This window comes from Rhinolophus ferrumequinum, chromosome 21, assembly GCF_004115265.2.
Source record: "Rhinolophus ferrumequinum isolate MPI-CBG mRhiFer1 chromosome 21, mRhiFer1_v1.p, whole genome shotgun sequence".
NCBI classification, from domain to species: domain Eukaryota; kingdom Metazoa; phylum Chordata; class Mammalia; order Chiroptera; family Rhinolophidae; genus Rhinolophus; species Rhinolophus ferrumequinum.
The window spans coordinates 38,656,499-38,675,815 of NC_046304.1; the positions used below are offsets into that span (position 1 = coordinate 38,656,499).

The 19,317-nt window shown below is 37.9% G+C and overlaps 1 protein-coding gene across 4 annotated transcripts in view; it reads right to left on the reverse strand.

Annotated features, from left to right (window-relative positions):
* The window catches only part of BRCA1 (BRCA1 DNA repair associated), a 51,418-nt gene extending 32,250 nt beyond the window's left edge, over positions 1 to 19,168 (reverse strand). For 2 of the 4 annotated variants that reach the window (XM_033091591.1, XM_033091588.1), the window contains exons 1-8: positions 19,051 to 19,168; positions 18,021 to 18,119; positions 11,689 to 11,742; positions 6,350 to 6,427; positions 5,243 to 5,331; positions 3,797 to 3,936; positions 2,334 to 2,439; positions 720 to 765 (exon numbers count right to left, since the gene is read on the reverse strand). In XM_033091591.1, coding sequence (XP_032947482.1) covers positions 720 to 765; positions 2,334 to 2,439; positions 3,797 to 3,936; positions 5,243 to 5,331; positions 6,350 to 6,427; positions 11,689 to 11,742; positions 18,021 to 18,100 — 593 coding nt within the window. In that variant the 5' untranslated portion in view covers positions 18,101 to 18,119; positions 19,051 to 19,168. The remainder of the gene's footprint in view (positions 1 to 719; positions 766 to 2,333; positions 2,440 to 3,796; positions 3,937 to 5,242; positions 5,332 to 6,349; positions 6,428 to 11,688; positions 11,743 to 18,020; positions 18,120 to 19,050) is intronic. The other 2 variants (XM_033091590.1, XM_033091589.1) reach the window with 2 other exon arrangements.
* Positions 19,169 to 19,317: the final 149 nt, after the last annotated feature.

A 19,317-nucleotide genomic window follows, 5' to 3' on the forward strand; every position in this document is an offset into this window, starting at 1 on the left:
CAAACAATAGCCAAAAAACAGTAAAGCAAAAAAGCACAAAACTTAAAAGTGTATCCTAATGAGAATGCAAGAACAAAGATCTAAACGCAGGGAGCAATGAGATGGAGCAGACATCCCAATGGAACGCAAAGAACGCTCCATTCTGTAACTCTGCGTTCTGTGCTTTTTTTCAGGCTGAAAACCATTTCCTCTCAATTGAAAGATTAGGAAAAAGTCATTTGCAAATAAAATCTGGTTGGCAATGACACCATCAGTGTTCAGACAAGCCATCACAGATATGAAGGTCAAGCAATAATTCCTAAGGAAAGCAATTTGACAGGTAACACAGTTGCGGGCTGCCTGTAGATTGTATAATTTATGTAGACAAAGTTGGAGGGGTAGATGGAATTAAGGAACAGAAGAAGGAAAGAATTAAAAATGGAGTCCTCTATATTTCTATCAGCCACAATTACCACTGTGTCAATACTACTGTACATGAGGATCTAAGATAGAACAGAGCAGAACCCTCTGCTGGAAGCGAGTCTGTGCAGTTATGTTATTTTAAACTCTTTTGGACTCTTTACTAAGAAATCAAACAGACAAAAAGGGTATTTTCTCAGCTATCAAATGGGATTAAAATAGATGGTCTATTCCAATGCCATAATTCTAAAGAAACACCAATCCTTAATATTAACTAAGTACAAAAATACAGCGTCATAGACAAAGGCTCTCTGACTCACCTGAAATAATTTTCCTTATTAACTGTATCTTCAGAAGAATCAGATCCTAAAAAAATTCACCAAATAGCAAATCAATCAAAGGATTTTTATTCAAAGGGTTAAACTCAAAAAATGTACTTTTTGCAAAACAGATGTTCATTCAAGAAGCATTTACTGGGGGCCGGCCCAGTGGCTCAGGCGGTTGGAGCTTTGTGCTCCTAACGCCAAAGGCTACCGGTTCGATTCCCACATGGGCAAGTGGGCTCTCAACCACAAGGTTGCCGGTTCAAATCCTCGACTCCCCGCAAGGGATGGTGGGATGCGCCCCCTGCAACTAACAATGGCAACTGGACCTGGAGCTGAACGGTGCCCTCCACAACTACGATTGAAAGGACAACAACTTGACTCGGAAAAAATCTCGGAAGTACACACTGTTCCCCAATAAAGTCCTGTTCCCCTTCCCCAGTAAAATCTTTAAAAAAAAAAAAAAAGGAAGCATTTACTGAGCACCCATTATATAGATAAGAAATATACAGCAGTTCCATTATTTAAGGACCTGCTGTATATTTACACATACTTATAACTAGACATCTTTCTTTTGCTCTCTATAAAGTAAGATTAGGCACAAGTAAGAAAGGCACAATGATACATGTCAGGCATTACAGAGAAGTAGTTATACGCACAGGCTCTGAAGCCAGAATTCCTAGATTTGAATCATAGCTCTGCTACTTACTACTAGCTTTACTATCTTGGCAAAATTTCTTAATTTTCTTATCTGTAAAATACGTAAAATAATAACCTCAGAGGTTTGCCATGCATCTTAAATGTTATACAAGTAAAATACAACAGTGCCTGGATTACATTAAGTGCTCCTAAATATTTGCTATCATAATTATTTTGGTTATTTTTATGACACCACGTCTGTTGTCTAGGAACTTACACTTTTAAGAGGTGGAAAAGGCATGCAGGTAATTTCAAGAGAATCTAGTAAGTGCTATGGTAAACATATGGTGGCACTTGGGAGCCCAAGGAAGGGCCATTCTCTCCACTTATAAATATCTAAAAGATAAAATCTAAAAGATAAAACAATTCGAGAAAACGGTCTGGATTGTGCTCAGCTTTTCTTAAGTCTTTCTAGTCATTACAATTTATCTTGGATCTGTAGCCAACTCATCATGTTCTTTCTTATACCTACTCTCCATCGCTCCAAAGTATAGGAAGCCCTCCCTTAACGTCGGCAACAGGTTCTGTGACTTTAAGCGAAACGACGTATAACAAAACCAATTTTACCATAGAGTAATTGATATAAATGACAGTTAACTTCCTACAGCATCTCATCGATGTTAGAATGAAACAACACCGAAAGAAATGACATTATTTAAGGACCTGCTGTATATTTACACATACTTATAACTAGACATCTTTCTTTTGCTCTCTATAAAGTAAGATTCTTCAAGATGAGAACCGCATCTTTTACATTATTTCTAAACACACCATAAAACTAGTAAAATTATTTTCTTTTACTTCCCAAAGCTCCCTTCCACTGTGTAAATTATGACCAAGATTTTTTGTAAAACTGTAAGATAAAGAATCCAGCAGCTATTGTTCTAAACTTACAAAATCTGAGATTCTTACCCAATTCAATGTAGACAGACTTATTCTGAGATTGTATCTGTTGCTTTGTCCTCAGAGATCTCACAATTTCAAGGTTAGAAAGCTGGACACTATGACTGGTTTCCTGCTAAGCAGTAAACAATGATCAACCAATTATTGGCGAGTTCTTTGATTTTATTTTCCCTAAGAGAAACTCGAGGCCACCGACAAAAGAAATAGACCATAACCAATTAGCTAAAATTTATGATACCAGGAAAATGCACTTGGCAAACTACACACCAAAATGTATGTTATGTGATTTATTATGCCTCTCTGTTATTTTGAATTTTTCTAAATAAAATATGTATTATCTGTGTAATTTTTTGAAGTATAAGAAAAGCATATTTTGAAGTTAATACTTTATATTGTAGAAAAGGAATGAGATTCATTTAGTATACATTTACAATCACATCTGATAACAGGGTTTGCAACTAAGATAAAATAAATTTTAAAAAAGGATAAATGAAAATAATAAAAACCCAGCAATCTTAAGAACAATCAGGGCTGGCCCGGTGACTCAGGTGGTTGGAGCACTGGGCTCCAAACGCTGAGGTTGCAGGTTTGATTCCCACATGAGCCAGTGAGCTGCGCCCTCTACAGCTAAGATTGTGAACAACAGCTCTCCCTGGAGCTGGGCTGCTGTGAGCAGCCGGAGGTTGGCGTGTATTGCTGTGGGCTGGCAACCATCGTGAGCTGCCATGAGCGACCGGCTGCCTCAGCCGGAGGGAGCGCGAGGCTCCTAATACCAGCACGGGCCAGGGAGCTGTGTCCTACACAACTAGACTGAGAAACAATAGCTTGAACCGGAGTGGGGGGGAGGCGGAAGAAAGGGGGGGATAAAAACCATTCAATACAATCAAGAATTTTAAAAAGCCCAACATTACTCCAATGAAGCTTTCCTTCTTCTTTTTGAGCTCTTTAACATCTACTGAAAAATGAATCCTGGTACCATAATAACTATTATTGAGATCTCCATTATTCATTCAGAGTAACAACCGAGCGAACCACTGCATTTTTTAAAAAACAATTACACCTTTTAAGCAGAAGTAATTTTCAAATGTTAAAACTGATTTTCTTTTCAGGCAACTTTACATGGAAACTAAAATAGGAGATACTTCCTCATGCCTGGAGAATTGCCATATGATGGTTATTATAAAAAATATCAAGCTTAAAACCATCAGTGACCTCGTGGCTATTTTAGACAAGCCTGAGAATGGACAAAGCACTAAAGCAGACAAGGGCCTGTAATGTAAGGTCTTTCACCCACACGATGTACACAGACCTCTCAACTACTCTAACTCTTGTTCATTAGAACACTTACCCCACCGCTTCCATTTTACCTTACTTAACTGACTTTTTATAGAAATCCATGAGCATCTAGCACATTCACTAATTCACAATGCTCAGTAAAGAGATGTTACCAGAATAAACGAAAATGGCTTTACCAAGGTAGGATTTTCAGGTTCACTCTGTCGAAGTCTTTTGGCACGGTTTCGGTAGCCCAAACTTTGGATGATAGAAATTTCCTCCTTTAGTTGCTCAGGAGGGCTACTTTCCTTTTTTGAAAAGTTGTAACTGTATGTCACTGTGAATTACAAGGGAAAACATTATTTTTATAGTTGAAAAAATACATTAATTGTAATCAAAGAACCAAGAGAAATCCTGCGTGTGCTCCTTGTTGTATTAAGACAATGCATTAAAAGTTACCTATAATTTTTTTTTGAAGTTTGGCTTATGACAGAAATGGCATATTGTGTCAATAGGGAAAAGACAGACTGTTCTATGTTGCAGAAGTAAATATTTGTCATGTTAATCCTTATGCCCAGTTCTGTCATCTGCCCAAGTGAGGAGTACAGAAAACGAATGCCATCATTTTGTCCTGGAGGAGCTCTCAATAGAACTGGGAATGCGGGTTCTACAGGAAACTGTTAAGAATCAGAGGGTTTGACTTGATCAAACACTCATCAATCCAGCTGTGGGGCCTGGATCCAGGTGGAGACTCCTGGCTACACTAGGCTTCAACCAGGAAAGTCCCCGTAATAACCAGGAAAACATGGCAGCCAAATCCAGTTGGATGAGGTTAAACTTGGTGTAACCCCCCCGGATGTGGTACCCGGGAAAACTATCACTAAGATTTCAAGGCAATTACTGGGGTTCAAGACCAAGAAAGGAGCCCTTATGTGATGGTAGACACAGCTGTAGTTCCGTGTAACTAACAGTCACACTGCAAAGGGAGACGTCCGCCCACTTTCTTTCTAGTTTCTGGTGCTGCACGTGCCTTCTTGAACTTATTTTCAGTAGAAACATCACATCCTCAAGTATAGTGTCTGGTCTAAGGCACTGCAGAGTCACATTTCTTCCTGGAGTCACCTTATGCCTTCTGAGAGCACGGAAGGAAGATTTGGGTGAACTCCTGTAAAGGAAGGTCCTACTTACACTTTTTAAAAAAATCAATGTTGGAAATTCTACTCCTAGGAAACACACACATAGACTGTCAGTTATTTCTACTCTTTTTCCCACCTCGATACTAACAAATCTGTCTATTAACACCATATTTCACTGAATCTAACATACCAACAACGTAAGAAGCATGATTATTTTTTATATCACTAAGAAAGAAAACACTAAATTAAACAATGACACACCATGGATGGTAAACTGCCCCCAATTTTGGAGATGTTAAAATGTGAAAAATGTGAATCTTAGGATTGATAAAATAAGGTGTGAGCCCAGTGGGAATGATTTAAAAGACAGATTACAGATAAAGAGCTAAAATTAACCTAGCCCAAAAGGTCTTATCACCTATCATGGAAAATAATTGCGTAAACCTCCTCCTGAGTTTTAAGGAACAGCTACTTGAACACTGGCGCCTGGGGCTATACAACACTTACACTGCAATCCTGTGTCAAGCTCAAAAGCATGAATGATTTTCAATAGCTCTTCAACAAGCTGACTAAATCTTGTACTTTCTTGTAGGCTTCTGAAATTAAATTGAGAGACACACTTAGCAAAAAATTATCAACTCTTTAATGACACTAACATAAGGAAAGACATGTAAACAAATAAAAAAATGCAGCAACAGTAGAAAAAGTATATTCAAATAGAGCTATTAATTCTATAATCAAAACATCACTGACATCAGTATTGTTTGTATAATCTTTTTTTTTGCCACGCAAGTCTACATTTAAAAGCCTATAACTACCTAAAAGAATAACACTCTGAATCCATAGTAGATATAAATCCACTGTCCAGCAAACCTACTATTCTTAATATCTGAATCTCATCCACCCAATCTCCCACTTCTAGCTCAGGCATATCTGTCAAATGATGATTATAGTATGTTGAAAGCACAGATAGATGACAATGTCCAAAGAAAGATTTTCATTTAGTAAAGCGGTCGGACAACATAATTCACTTCATCCTTTAAATATCTGAGTGACTACTATGTGTCAAACACTGGAAAAACAGTGTTGACTGAGACAGACAAAACCAGTGCCCTAATAGAACTTACATCCTGGCCGGAGGGATGCACAATATGTAAATACATTGTGTGTGTATAAATAGTTAAGTAGAAATAAATGCAAAGAAAAAAAATAAAAGCAGGATCAGGAGACAATGGGGGCAGGGTGGTGCAGTACTACTTTAGATAAGACTGCAAGTTCTTGAACCATCCAGAAGCATTAGAAAAAGGCAATGAATTGCTAATACCTGTATAAGGGAGACAAACCATGTTTCCCTGAAAATAAGACCCGGGGTCTTACATTAATTCCTGCTCCAAAAGACGCATTGGAGCTGATGGTCCGGCTAGGTCTTATTTTCGGGAAAATACAATACAATAAAACTTTCAGGAAAATGACGTAAGAAATAATTTACTGTCAGCTAAACACCTTTTTACACATTTTTCTACTGAGGAATGGTCTGATAGGAACACCAAAGGAATTTCTGCTTTTTCCTACCATTGTTGCTTCCAACCTCCCATCACTACCCCAATTACGTACCTTTTGGTTATATCATTCTTACACAAAGGACACTGTGAAGGCCCTTTCTTCTGGTTGAGAAGTTTCAGCATACAAAGTCTATAAATTATAAGGAAGGAAAAGAACAATTCAAGTTACTTTTTTGTAGAGAGAATATTCAAAAGGCAATAGCCATGAAAAGATAATCTCACAACCGCCCTTAAGAGCCATTTTAAAGATAATGGCAGGTGAATTACAACCGATGGTTTTAATTGTTTTTAGATGCTGCCTAAGCAGAAAACTAAACTACAGGAGCAATGATCTATGCAAACTGAACTTACATGCATACGGCTTACTGCTATGATCAAATAAAACTTATCAAAGAGTTAATATGGCATATTTAATGATAACTATTTCATGCTGCATAATCAAACATAAATGTTAAGTAGTTCAAGTAAAATGATTATAATTAGTTTAATATATAACATATATTAGTTTAATATACAATTAGTTTAAAAACTCAGTACCTCACTACAAAGCAACAGTAATCAAGACAGTGTGGTATCGGCATAAGGATAAACATAGACATCGAAGAAATAGAATTGAGAGTACACAAATAAACCCATACAACTATGGTCAATTGATTCTCAATAATGGCACCACGACAATTAAATAGGAAAAGAATAATCTTACCAAAAATTTAGCTGGGACAACTAGCTATCCACATCAAAAAATGAAGCTACAATATTGGATGAACCATGAAAACATTATGCTACAGGAAGGAAGCCAGACACAAAAGGCCACATACTGTATGATTCTATTGATATGAAATGTCCAGAATAGGCAAATTTGGAGACAGAGAGCAGATTTGTGGTTGCCTAAGAGGAGGTGGGAGGTAGGAATGGGGTAGATCTGCTGATGGGTAAGGGTTTCTTTTGGGGGCGATGAAAATGTTCTAACTTTAGATTGCAGTGATGGTGGGAAAACTCTGAATATACTTAAAAAACTGAATTGTACACTTTAAATGGGTGACTTTTAGAGCATGTAAATTACCTCAATAAAAATGTTAAATAAAAAACTCAAGGCAGGGAGAAAATGTGCTCATTTTTATATTTATAAGCCTAACGTAGTGTGTAGCATAACTAATCTGCTCACTAGAAGTCTAAGGAAAGAAGAAGGTTTCAGCCTTCTTCTTGGGCTTTTAGAATGGCTCTGGATGGAGAACAATTTTGTTGGTTGTCTCAGACAATGACTATGGCTAAGAAGACTTGAAGAACACATGTAACATAGCCTCATGAGTCAGCTTCCTTAACAAAGGAAAATACCGCTTCCATTGGCTGGAGGGATCTATAAAGATCGATGTTCTCTTAGGAAGAAGACCAAAGAAGACTCAAAAGAAAAGTAGAAAGGAAAAAAAGAGAAGAGAGCAGTAGAGATAGCCATGGTGATCATTAAAAGCAGCCATTCACTCATACAACCAATATTTGTATTTTTTACATGTCTAGTACTGTTCGAGATGCAGGGGATTCAGTGGAAAAGCAAAATAAAATCCCCACCATTATAAAGGACATAATATTCTGGCTAGGGAAGTGACAGCCAGGAAAGAAAAGATTAAGGGCGCTGAAAAGGCAGTGGGACAGGTGAGCCAGCAGACACTTAGAGAATACTTTTTACTGGCCAGGTCCTTTAACATGCATTGCCCTCTGTTAACCCACACAACAACCCTGAAGTATTATATTCATTTCACAGCAGAGATTTGTCCCTGGTCACACAGCAATCAAGTGGTGAAAGTGATATTGGATCTGAAATTGAACTGCAACAAAGCCCGTAGTCTTCCTACCGGAGCCAGTGAATGTACGTAGCTTTGTATGGTCAAGGAGAAAGGGACTTCCTTCACCTATACAGATGCAACAACTCTACAGTTTACAGGAAAGCTCTAAATGCTACCGGTATTGTATGTAAATTCCCTTTAAAGAGCCAAAGTAGAGGGTACCACTCCTTGAGAAGATTCAAACACTATCTGTACTTTAACATAATGGCTCTAGGAGGCATCCATACATTACAGTGGCAAATGGTACAATCCGATAATTCAAAGTGGGGATAGGGAGGGAATTCCCTGAACACAGCACTGCAGAATACAGTAGCTAAACTATTGCATTGTAGCCCGTACAATAATTACATAAGTAACACACGGGAACTAGGTATGTAGAAATCAACCAAGATATGGGTTCTAATCTTTCATTATGCTAGAAAAAGAACAGATGCATAAAGGTTAACTAAACTCAAAAGAGAAAATGGACTTGTACATGACCTGAAAAGACTGCACTGAGGAAAATATTGACAGACCAACAGAACATTAGCATATCTTTCGGGGCTCAGAAAGAGTTTATTAAATTCTGTTTTTGAGGAAATCTATGTGATACACCAATTAAATAAGGACACATATATAAATAAGTTCTGCATGAGGTTCTCAGTGACAAGGGCTCAAATAAGTTTGGGGCTTCTTGGATTTCTAATACTTAAGGAGGCAACAACACATTTTTTAAGCAAATGCAGTATGTTTTCCGAAGGGTGGCTTCAGTTTTTAAAGAAAAAGCTGATGGAAAATAGTAAAATCACAGTGCTACAAACTAATCTGAGGGACTTTTCAGAGTGCTCATTTTTGAGTATGTCTATAACATGAGCAGTTTAACAATGTTACAGAAACTCATCCAATTTGGAGTTGCTCATCCAAGTCTATCCTGGCAGGAAGCAATAAAGTAACAGTTCTATGTTTAGGCAAAATAAAGGTAGGCTGGCTTTTCGCTAACTTCGATTATATTGGGTGCCCTGGATTCCTGTCAACAGAGCTAAAATTATGGACCAATATGGTCCCTAGTTAAAGGAAATCAATATCCAGAGAGTCCCACAGCTTAGCAGCTCAGCAGCCACTTATGTTGCTGGTCTTACCAAACCTTGTCAGTTTCTATAATAAGGCTCTGTTTTCTTGATCAAACTTCTTATTTGTACTTTAGTTCCAACAACTAAGAATCTATCCTGAGCTCTTAAATCTGGGAGTGTGCGAGGCTCCCTGCCTGGAATCCCAGGCCCATGGGTCAAGGCTCTTGCCTCCTAGGGACAAGTCTTAGCCCTAACTCTTAACCTCTTATGGCTCGATTCCCTGCTACTTTTCTTCCCTTATAACCACCACCCTGAACTTCTGCTCATTTCTGCTGCTAGACTCCTGAGACTATGTTCAATCTACTTGCTAGACTATCCATCTCTTGTCTATTTCTGGACCTCTGATATATCAACCCATTGCTAGACTCCAAAATTCCCTGATATTATGATCTAATGTATGTAGCTATCAAACCTCCCTGACACTGACTCACCACTTATCTGGATCGCCTCAGTTAGCTGACCCCAAGACTTGCATTACTTGGTCTATCTGGTCCTTAAACCTCAGCCATCCCTGGTCTGGTCCCTCTTACTAGCCTCCAAATAAGTGTAGAGGAAGGTCATCATGCCAGAACACTGCTTTTCAAACTTTAATGGGTATAAGAATCTCCTGGGGAATATGGTGAAAATGCAGATTCCGATTCAGGTTTGGAATAGGGCTGAGATTCTGGCAAGTTCCCATGTGATATAGTTGCTGTGGTCCATGAGTCCCACTTTGAGGAGAAAGTTCCTAAGGCTGAGTTGTCCAGTATAGAAGCTACTAGCCAAATGTGGCTATTGAGCACTTGAAATGTGAACAGTCTGAATGAAACTTACATACTATAAAAAAAAAAGTCAAACAAATATCTCATTAATATTTTTTATATTGATTATATTTTGAAATGGTAAAATTCTGGTCATAATTGGGTTAAAAATATACAAATATATAACTATAATAATAATTTTTTTTTTTTACTCTTAATAATGTGGCTACTAGAAAATTTAAGTTACACTTACGGCTCATATTATATTTCCTTGGACAATGTGGTTCTAGACTTCCAAAAAATATTACATATTTCATTTATTGTTTGGAAACTACAAGCTAATGCACAGATGGCCTAAGTAATTTTTTTCTAGACTGGTGTTATTATTTTTTTGTATATCTCATGAAAGATTTCAGAACTATAGACTTACTCTAGCCAATAAAACTACTTTATCGTTAGCGATTAGTTCATCCTGAGAAAATACAATTAATGCTTGGGGAATTTCCCCAGTTTTCTCACCATATAGATCAAGGTGTTATTCAGAGTACAGAGGTATTACAAAAGAGATTTCACAAAAAAGTTTACCTATCACATGGGAATTATTCTCTACTTTTAATTCTAATATATAATTTAAAATATGGCTGGTTCTTCTGCTTATCATATTCTCTGTATTATGAGTTGCAAACCTTACTCTCCCCTGGCTGCCAACTTTAACCCTTTCAATCTCAACAGATGTCTTTACCTCCAACTTCACTGAGCTCAAACTACAACTCCTCCCACCCTACCTCAAAATCTTTCTGTAGAATTATTCTCCTTTCCCTTCATTACTTCTTATGAATAACATTTCTCTTTCTCTCTCTCTCTCTCTCTCTCTCTCTCTCATTCATTTTCCATTTCCAATCCATTCTACCTCTTCCTGGATCTTTTCTCTGTTGCAAATGTCATCTCCCCGTGAAGGCTTCTCTCTCTTCCTCTTCTAACACAATACCTATACACATATGCAAAGTTAGGTTTTTTCCTGGACATGCTCTACTTCCTTCTCTTCGTACCTTTGCTCATATTATTTGCTCTACCTATAATTTCCTTCTTCCACAAGCTCTCAAAGTAATGCTCACAATTCAACCTGTTCTTGACTCACTATAATACTATGTATTCATTACTCAAGGTGACAGAAAAGCACACAGTACATTTCAGAAAGTTTCTCATTAAGACACAGTGAGAGTCCTACATTTAAAAGGTTTATCTTCAACTGTTTGTAACCTTTTAAATATTAGGACTTTAAAATTTTACTTCACAAAAGTATTGCTCTATGAATAAACTGGTCCTACATTGAAACATTGAAGGAGGAATTCAGAACATGAAGAAATGAACAGAAAAGAGAAATTGGCAAGGTTGAAACACAATTTGCTTATTTCACAATTGCTTGTAATATGCTTTCACCCATGGGCACAAAAAACCAAATAGCTGTTCAAAGTGATTTCATATCCCACTAAATAAACGTGCCAATAATTTACCAGGAACCTACGCCTGCAACCAACTTACAATGATTTTCTGAGTACTCTGTGAGGCAGAATGAAAGTTAGATTTTTCTTTTTCACTTAATTGAAGAAACTAAAGCTTCTGTAAAGTTAGATGTTTTCTGAGTTATGAAGGATAAGCACAAAAATCACTAACGGAGTCACATAAAATATTCAAACTTACTTGCAAAATATGTGGTCACATTTTGTAGAAACAGGTTCTTTGATCAACTCCAGACTAGAAGAGTAGGGAAAAAAAAGTGGCTCAATAATTCATTTAAAAATAAATATATTCTTAATAAAGAAGTTCAACTTTAAGTGGCTATAAAAGTCAAGGTAAGGCTTTAAGTTCATTCAATAAATATTTATTAACGTCTGCTGTGCTAGGAGCCAAAACTACAGCAGAGAATATGATCCGTACTCTTTCCGAGCTTTCAGACATCAAAACAGATTACTCTTTCCAACACTTTATACTACCTATAGCATTTAAAAGATTAGCTGATATTACTTCATATAAATTAGTTTTCACTGATACACTTTTTTGAACTTTCATTGTGGGTGCCCATCCTCTATCTTAAGTAAACTGTAAGTGCTACAAAGACAAAAACTTGTATTTCTTTAGGATTCTCTCATAGCACTTTTTTTGTGATTGCCTTTTAAATTTCTTAATATGGAAAATTTCAAGCATTTACACTTAAGCAAATAAAAGCAAATAAAATAGTAAAATGAATTCCTAGTCAACAATTATCAACTCACAGCCAACTGTATTTCATCCATGGCCAATATCCACCCAAAGTCCAGATTATTTTAAAATAAATCCCAGCTGTCATATCATTTCATCTATAAGTATTTCAGAACATATCTTTAAAAAGAGACTTTTTTAGCATAACCATGAAACCATTATTACTGCTGAAAAATAATGTCCTTAATATCATCTAATATACAATTAATGTTCTAATTTTCCTGTCTCATAAAAATTTAGTAATTAAATCTACGAGTATGTAAATCAGGATCCAAACAAGATCCACACATTGCATTTGGTTGATATATCTCAAGTCTCTTTTAATCTACAGATTTCCCCTCCATTCCCACTCCCCTGTCATTTACTTTAAAAACTAGGTCATTTGAACTGTAGAATTCCCCACATTCTGGATTTTGCTGATTGTAACCCTATGGTGTAGTTTAACGTGTTCCTCTAGCCTCTATTTTCTGTAAACTAGACCTATAGGCTTAACCACATTAAGGTTCAATTTTTTTTGGCAAGAACAATGTTTTGGCAAGAACGCCTTTTGATACTGTGTACTTTTATTACATTACTTCAGGAGGTACATAATGTTTGGTTTCTAATTACTTTGTAAAAACAATGTAATAAATACTCACTGAAGAAAATAATAAACTTAGAAAAATATTAAAATTGCTCGAAAAGAAAATACATCACCCAAATTCCCACCCCTCCGCATCTATCCACAAAATTTCAAGACCTTCCTGAGATTAATTCATTTACTAATATAAGAAGTATTTACTAAGCATTTACTATATACTATTCTTGGAGATGGAAATACAACAGTGAATAAGCTGCCCTTACAGAACTTAACATTCTAGTTGTGGTAGACAGTTGATTGAGAAATAGACAAGGGCATATGGGAAAAATAAAGAAGGGTGAGGAGGCTAGGGAGTACAGTGTGTGTTAGGGGGTGTATACAAGTCAGGAAAGGACTCACAGAAGGTGACATTGGTGGACAGTGAATAATATGAGGAAACAAGCTAGCTGTGCCACAACTGCGGTAAGAACATTCCATCAGAGGGAGCAGAGAAGACAGAATGAGCAGGACCACATCTGGTGTTTTGAAAGACAGCGATAGGTGAGGTACTAGGATGGAATGATCAAGGGGGGAAGTGCTAGTAGAAGAGGTAAGAGAGGTAGCTGGGAGCCTGGGTCAGAGAGGTAGCTAGGAACTTACAGGCTATTTTAAGTCTTTAGTTCTTATTCTGAATGAGAGCTTTAGAAACTGATTTTTGGTAAAGTTCAGGCGGACATCATACAATAGGTAACCTGTGTGTGACAGGAATGTGGTTCTTTTCATTAAATGTTTAACTTTTTAGAAAAGGGTCACAAGGAAAGCTGGGGGACAATAGCCTCCTTGTGAAGAGTCTGGTAACACAACTCTTGTAATCACGGGGTTTCTGATGCAGCACAGGGGAAGGAAAAGAAAAATACAAGGGTAAGTCAGAAAGCTGGGTTTCTACTACCTGTTCTCTTTTTTATTAGCAGAGTGACCTCAGGCCAAACACTCTACCTGACTGAACTTCACTTTCCTATAAGGAAACTGTCACCCATTCTACCAGCCTCTTCAGGCTGTCATGAAAATAAAATTAAATGCTACTTGGGAAAATGTTCACAACCTGAGATAACTTGTACCGATGTTAACATTATTATTGGGATTGAATGCGATTAAAAAGAAAAACCCACCAAAGAGAACTCTGATTTGTCACCAAATCACTATTCCTTAGATAAGAGAGAGACGCGTATATCAAAGACAGTCTCAGTAAAAAAGAAATTGGATTTAGCTATGATATCAGATGGCTTTGATTCTCACCACTGACTCAATTCTAAAATAATTATATTTCAGTATGGTAATTATAAGTCAAACTATACAAACATACTGTAAACAAACTTCAAACTGATAAAAACTCCAGTATGTAAAAAGGTCATGACTATTGAAGGAAAAGCTTCAAGAGGGAATGGGAATGAAAAGACAAAAATTAAAATATTCCTCTTCTAGGTTCTGATGAGAGTAAATGTTTACTATACTAGTGACTCAAATGTTTTAAACACTTTTCAACCCAGGCAATATTTTAGACCTACCGTATGTCTGCATTTCAATCTTCCAAAATGGGTGATTGGAAAAAAGAATCTAGGTTGGGTTCCAAAAACACCACCCACCCACCAGGATACACATTTTAAAAAACTCTTCTGAAAGTCAAAATTTTTATATAGTCACGTGTGAAAAGTTAGAATCACCAATTATCAGAAATAAATGTCAACAGCAACTTAGAAGCCAACGGAAGGAATTTTCGCTCTAGAGACCTTGAAGAAATCTTCCCTATAGCTACCATAAGTAACACTGTTACCAGTCACAATCAGGAATCATTTAAGACATGACAGTAAATTGTACTGTTCTGGGAACTGTAAAAAAAAAAAAAAAAAAGTGAAGTAGCTATGATTCCCACCCTAAAACTTTCCATTTAAATGAGTTTAAGGTTTAACAATGACTAGGTTGCAGTTTTAGTTTAAAAACTTAAGTCTATTTCCAATAGAAAACAGATTTTTAAAAAATAAGTTGTACAATACAAAATATTTGACTGAAATGAAAATCTCACATTAACTTTCACTTTGCATTTTTAATTTTTATGTATCCGAGTTTCTTAATTGATGGTTTAATTCGCTTGAATGAGAAAGAACATTACATTTTTATGACTGAGTTCTGTGGAAATGTAAAATAAATGGACCCAAGTGCCACACTATTGAGGACTTTTTGATCATTCTTTCTGATTATCATGAGTAAGTTTAATGCTTTTTCAAAAGCAATTTTCCCCCCAATTGCCATTTCCTGCTTTTCTGCCTCTGATGTCTCATAAAGTAGGCTGTAAATCTCATTTAGCTCTTGTTTTTGTTTGGCTGAAATGTTGAGGGGCAAGGGAGAGGAGGGTTATTTGTAAATCTTGCATCTCTTTAAGTTGAAAACACAACTTGCATTTTCTTTAATCTTATTTACTTGACTCCAAATATGAAAAACAACTTCCATGACGCACAAAGGAAGATTTACTTAAATTTACTCTCCTGTATTGAAGGTAAGGAGCAATAGGTGCAGCTTTCCAATTTGTTTTTTCAGTGTGACCCACCATTAACCATCACCATATTAAAAACCATTAAACTATCAAAGAACCAAATTAGTTTTTTAATAACTTCAACAAATGTTTACCAAGTGGCCAGTATGTCCCAGGTACTGTTCTAACTCCTGAGGATACAGAAGTAAACAATACAAATGAAAACCTCTGCAAAAAACAAAACAAAACAAACAAACACCTCTGCCATCATGGAGTTTATATTCTGCGGGGATAGAGAAAAGGGATGTTATATAGAGAGAGAACGTCAGATAGTAATAAGAGTTATAGAGATGAATAAAACAGGCAAAGGGCATAAGCAGTATGCTGGGGGTGGGGGAATTACAATTTGAAATAGGGTTGTCTGCCTCTTTGGAAAGGTGGTTATTTTAATCAAGATTGCAAGCCACGAAATTATTGAGGGAAGAGCATTCTAGGCAAAAGAAATGATATGGGAGAGCTCCCTCACTACAAAAGTTTTAAGCCTCCTTCACTATAGAAATTTTAAGTCTCCTTTTCCTTAGTTTCTTAGCTCTTTAGCCCGGGGCTTTGATTATTCTTTTAATCAGTTTCTGAATCCTAAAGATTGCTCCTAGCCTCCTAAAAGCCTGTGACTTCCCAACATTCCCCAAGCCATTCCCGACCTAACTCTTGGCCATCTCAGAAACTACATAGGTTTTAACATTCCCCCAGGCCAGTACACTTGCTGATTGTAATCACTGAAGCCTCAAGTTCTTTCCAACCCATTCTGGGCACAGCTCCGGGACAATTGATGCCACCTAAATGACTGGTTGAATGGCCACAGTCTGTATAGAGCTAACAGATTAATTAAAATCTATTTTTCCTCATCAGGGGCCTTGGGGATGCAGAGGATACCCCAGCAAGATTGCCAGTTCCAACCAAATAAGCCAACACGGTCTTCCAGGCGGATCCTGAGACCCCTTCCTCTTGTCTGAGATCAGATAGGGCCAGAGTTCTGTGAATCCCCCAATAGGTAGGGACAGCTCTACACTCCTGCCCAGCAGGAAGCAGATACAGAAGAACAGACCTCCTGTCCCTCAACTTCCCATAGACATTTTATGGGGATCAAGTCTCTCAAGGGAAAAACAAGGCAGGCAGAGATAGGCATCGGGTCTCTACATTAACGCCCAGAAGACTTCCCCTCTCTGTCCGAAACTTCCCCTTTCCGCGGTAAACAAATGGTTACAAGATACCCAACTAGATTAAACCAGCCACTCACACCTGCGCAGTTTAAAAAAGATGAGGTAATAGCCTCTTGCCAATCACAGGTGTCAATCAGGTGGCCCCACGCCCAGAAAGGAACAGTACATTTGAGAGAAAAAGATAAAAACCACCAAGGCCGCATTAGTCAGGGCCCTTGAACCATTCTCTACTGCTTGGATCCGCTTCTGTTTCTTTGAAGTGTACTATCTCTTCTAATAAACTACTCTTTCATCACTTTATTTCTGTGTCTCATTCAATTCTTTGCTTGAGACGCCAAGAACCTGGACACCATGCCGAGAAGGACTCACTCTCGAGTAACAGAAACAGCAAGCATAAAAGTTCATGCTGCAAATCTGAAGAACAGTTAAGAGAACAAAATGATCAGAGTAAAGAGAATAAGAGGGGAAAGGACAGGCAATAATTCTTCCAAATTTCCTTTCTGGCTTTTCACCAAGAGATTGAGGTATGGTTTTTAATTTATTTTGTAGATTTGAGATACCACAGAGATCACCTAGGGACTGCTTGAGGAGGTTCATAACCTTTGTCGGGCTGTGTACTCCCTTTGGCAGCTGGTGAAGCTCATGAACCACCTCCTCGAAGTAATGCTTTTAAATGCATAAAATACAAAAATATAAAATTATATAAGAAACTGATTCTATTGAAATACAGTTATATTCATAGGTCTCCAAGAGTTGTGGAAGGCTGGCACGTTCAGAGCTGAATACACACAAGAGAACATTCCGGGGTAATAGAAATGGTCTATATCTTGAGTGGGTTACACAGATATATATTTGTCAAAACTCATAGACTTGCACACTTAAGATCTCTGCATTTCACTATATGTAAATTACACGTCAAATTTTTAACGAATATTCTGGTCCCCTCTTTATTTTACAGATGAAGACAAACAGGATCACTCAAAAAGTCAGAGACTTGCTAAAGGCCTTGAGGCCTTGCACTATTTTTATTTAAATACACAAGGCTAGTTTCAAAGGTTCTCCCAGAGATCTACCTACTCTCGGGCACCAATCATTCCTGATTTTCTTTGCCATATTAAGTATGTCCATTTCAAGTAATCAAGCTGGTTTTAGAGCTGGATGAAAAATCCAAGTGCCACTTAATCCAAACCAGATCCCTGCCCCAATGTAGAATCAATCAAAATAATTTGTGGACTGGGAAAGAGGGGGCTGTGTATGCTGAGGCGGTAGAAAGGGAAGGGGAGAAGTAGAATGGAGAAAAAGGATGAATTTTCTATATTCTTAAATCTCTTCAGTTAAAAAAAGCAGCAACTTTAATAGCCTCCTCTTAACAGACATTTTATTTTTTCTCCTCACTGTATAAGGTCAATTCTATTCATTTGCATAGGATACAATCATATAAGAATCTCAAATTATTCTGTTGACTCACCAGATTGGACACTCTAAGATTTTCTGCATAGCATTAAGGACATTTTGTACTTCTTCAACTCGATCCACACATAAATCCATTTCTTCCTGTTACAACAAACTTTAACACATAAACTTAAATGTATGTATATCAATAAATCACTTTAAAATATTTATAAAAACAGCGTAGTTTCATTAAGTGCCATTTTAAAATAAGAAATTTAAAATTGGAGTGCTTTAGAATTATACCAACCATAGAACTAACGAGAAAAGCTTAATTTTTTTAAATTCGAAGGTTTTTTTGGTAATTAAGACCATTTAAATTATGTTTTTTCACATAGAGCCTCCAACCACTTCCTTTTGGTGCTTTCCTTTCTCCATGCAAGAGATAGCCATAGTGGGGTGACTAGGTGAATGGTGGAAGCTTCAGGTTTCTCCAATCATCCTGGCCGTTTTCTTTTTCTCGCTTAAAACCGAAATCAACAAAAACAAAACCAACACCAACCGAGGCTGCCCACCCTGTCTTTCCCCAGCGTTAACCAGTGGCCTGCATTCATCTCAGGATCCTCAGGCATATCCATGCCAGCAGCATCTGTGACTACTGACGCCCCTCTGGTCCCTTCTCAGAAACGCAGGTGAATCCAGTTCTCAAGAGCTATATCCCTCCAGCAAAATTCTGTCTCCTCCTCTTCCCAGACACATTCCTGCCCGGTTCTTACTCAGGTTCCCTTTCTCACATACACCAGCCTATTATGACGTCCCCCTCAAGACATATTCCAGTACCTCTCAGGATTCCCCCATGGACACATCCAGCCACCCCCCCTTATCCTCGGTGCCTCCCTCCACCCCGCGACCCACAAAGTGCACCCCTCCCCACGACTTCCCCTGACTTCCCCTGACGTCTTAGGCTTTCTCTCCGCTTGTCCCTGCCAGATAACACCAACTTTGCTCTCCTTTAGAGGTCCCCTCTCCCCCACTCTCTCCACACCTGTTTCTCGTCTGTCCCCCGAAGTACCCCTTGGGTCCCTTTCCTTTCCCCAGGGCTTTCTCACCTTTACCCAAAGCAAAGCGTCTGGGCTTCCCGGGCCTAGGGGCCCAGTTTTATGAAAAGACCCCCGGACCGTCCTCGGTCCAGAAAGCTCAGCGAGCTTCCACACAGCGCAGTCGCAGTTTTAATTTATCTGTAATTCCCGCACTTTTTCGTTGCCACGGTAATCGGCCGCGGCGGCTGAGCGTGAGCCACTCAGAATGCGAGAACGAAACACGTTACCGAAGGGCGGAGCAGAAAGAGCCGAGAGTCTCTCAGGGATCCCGATTGG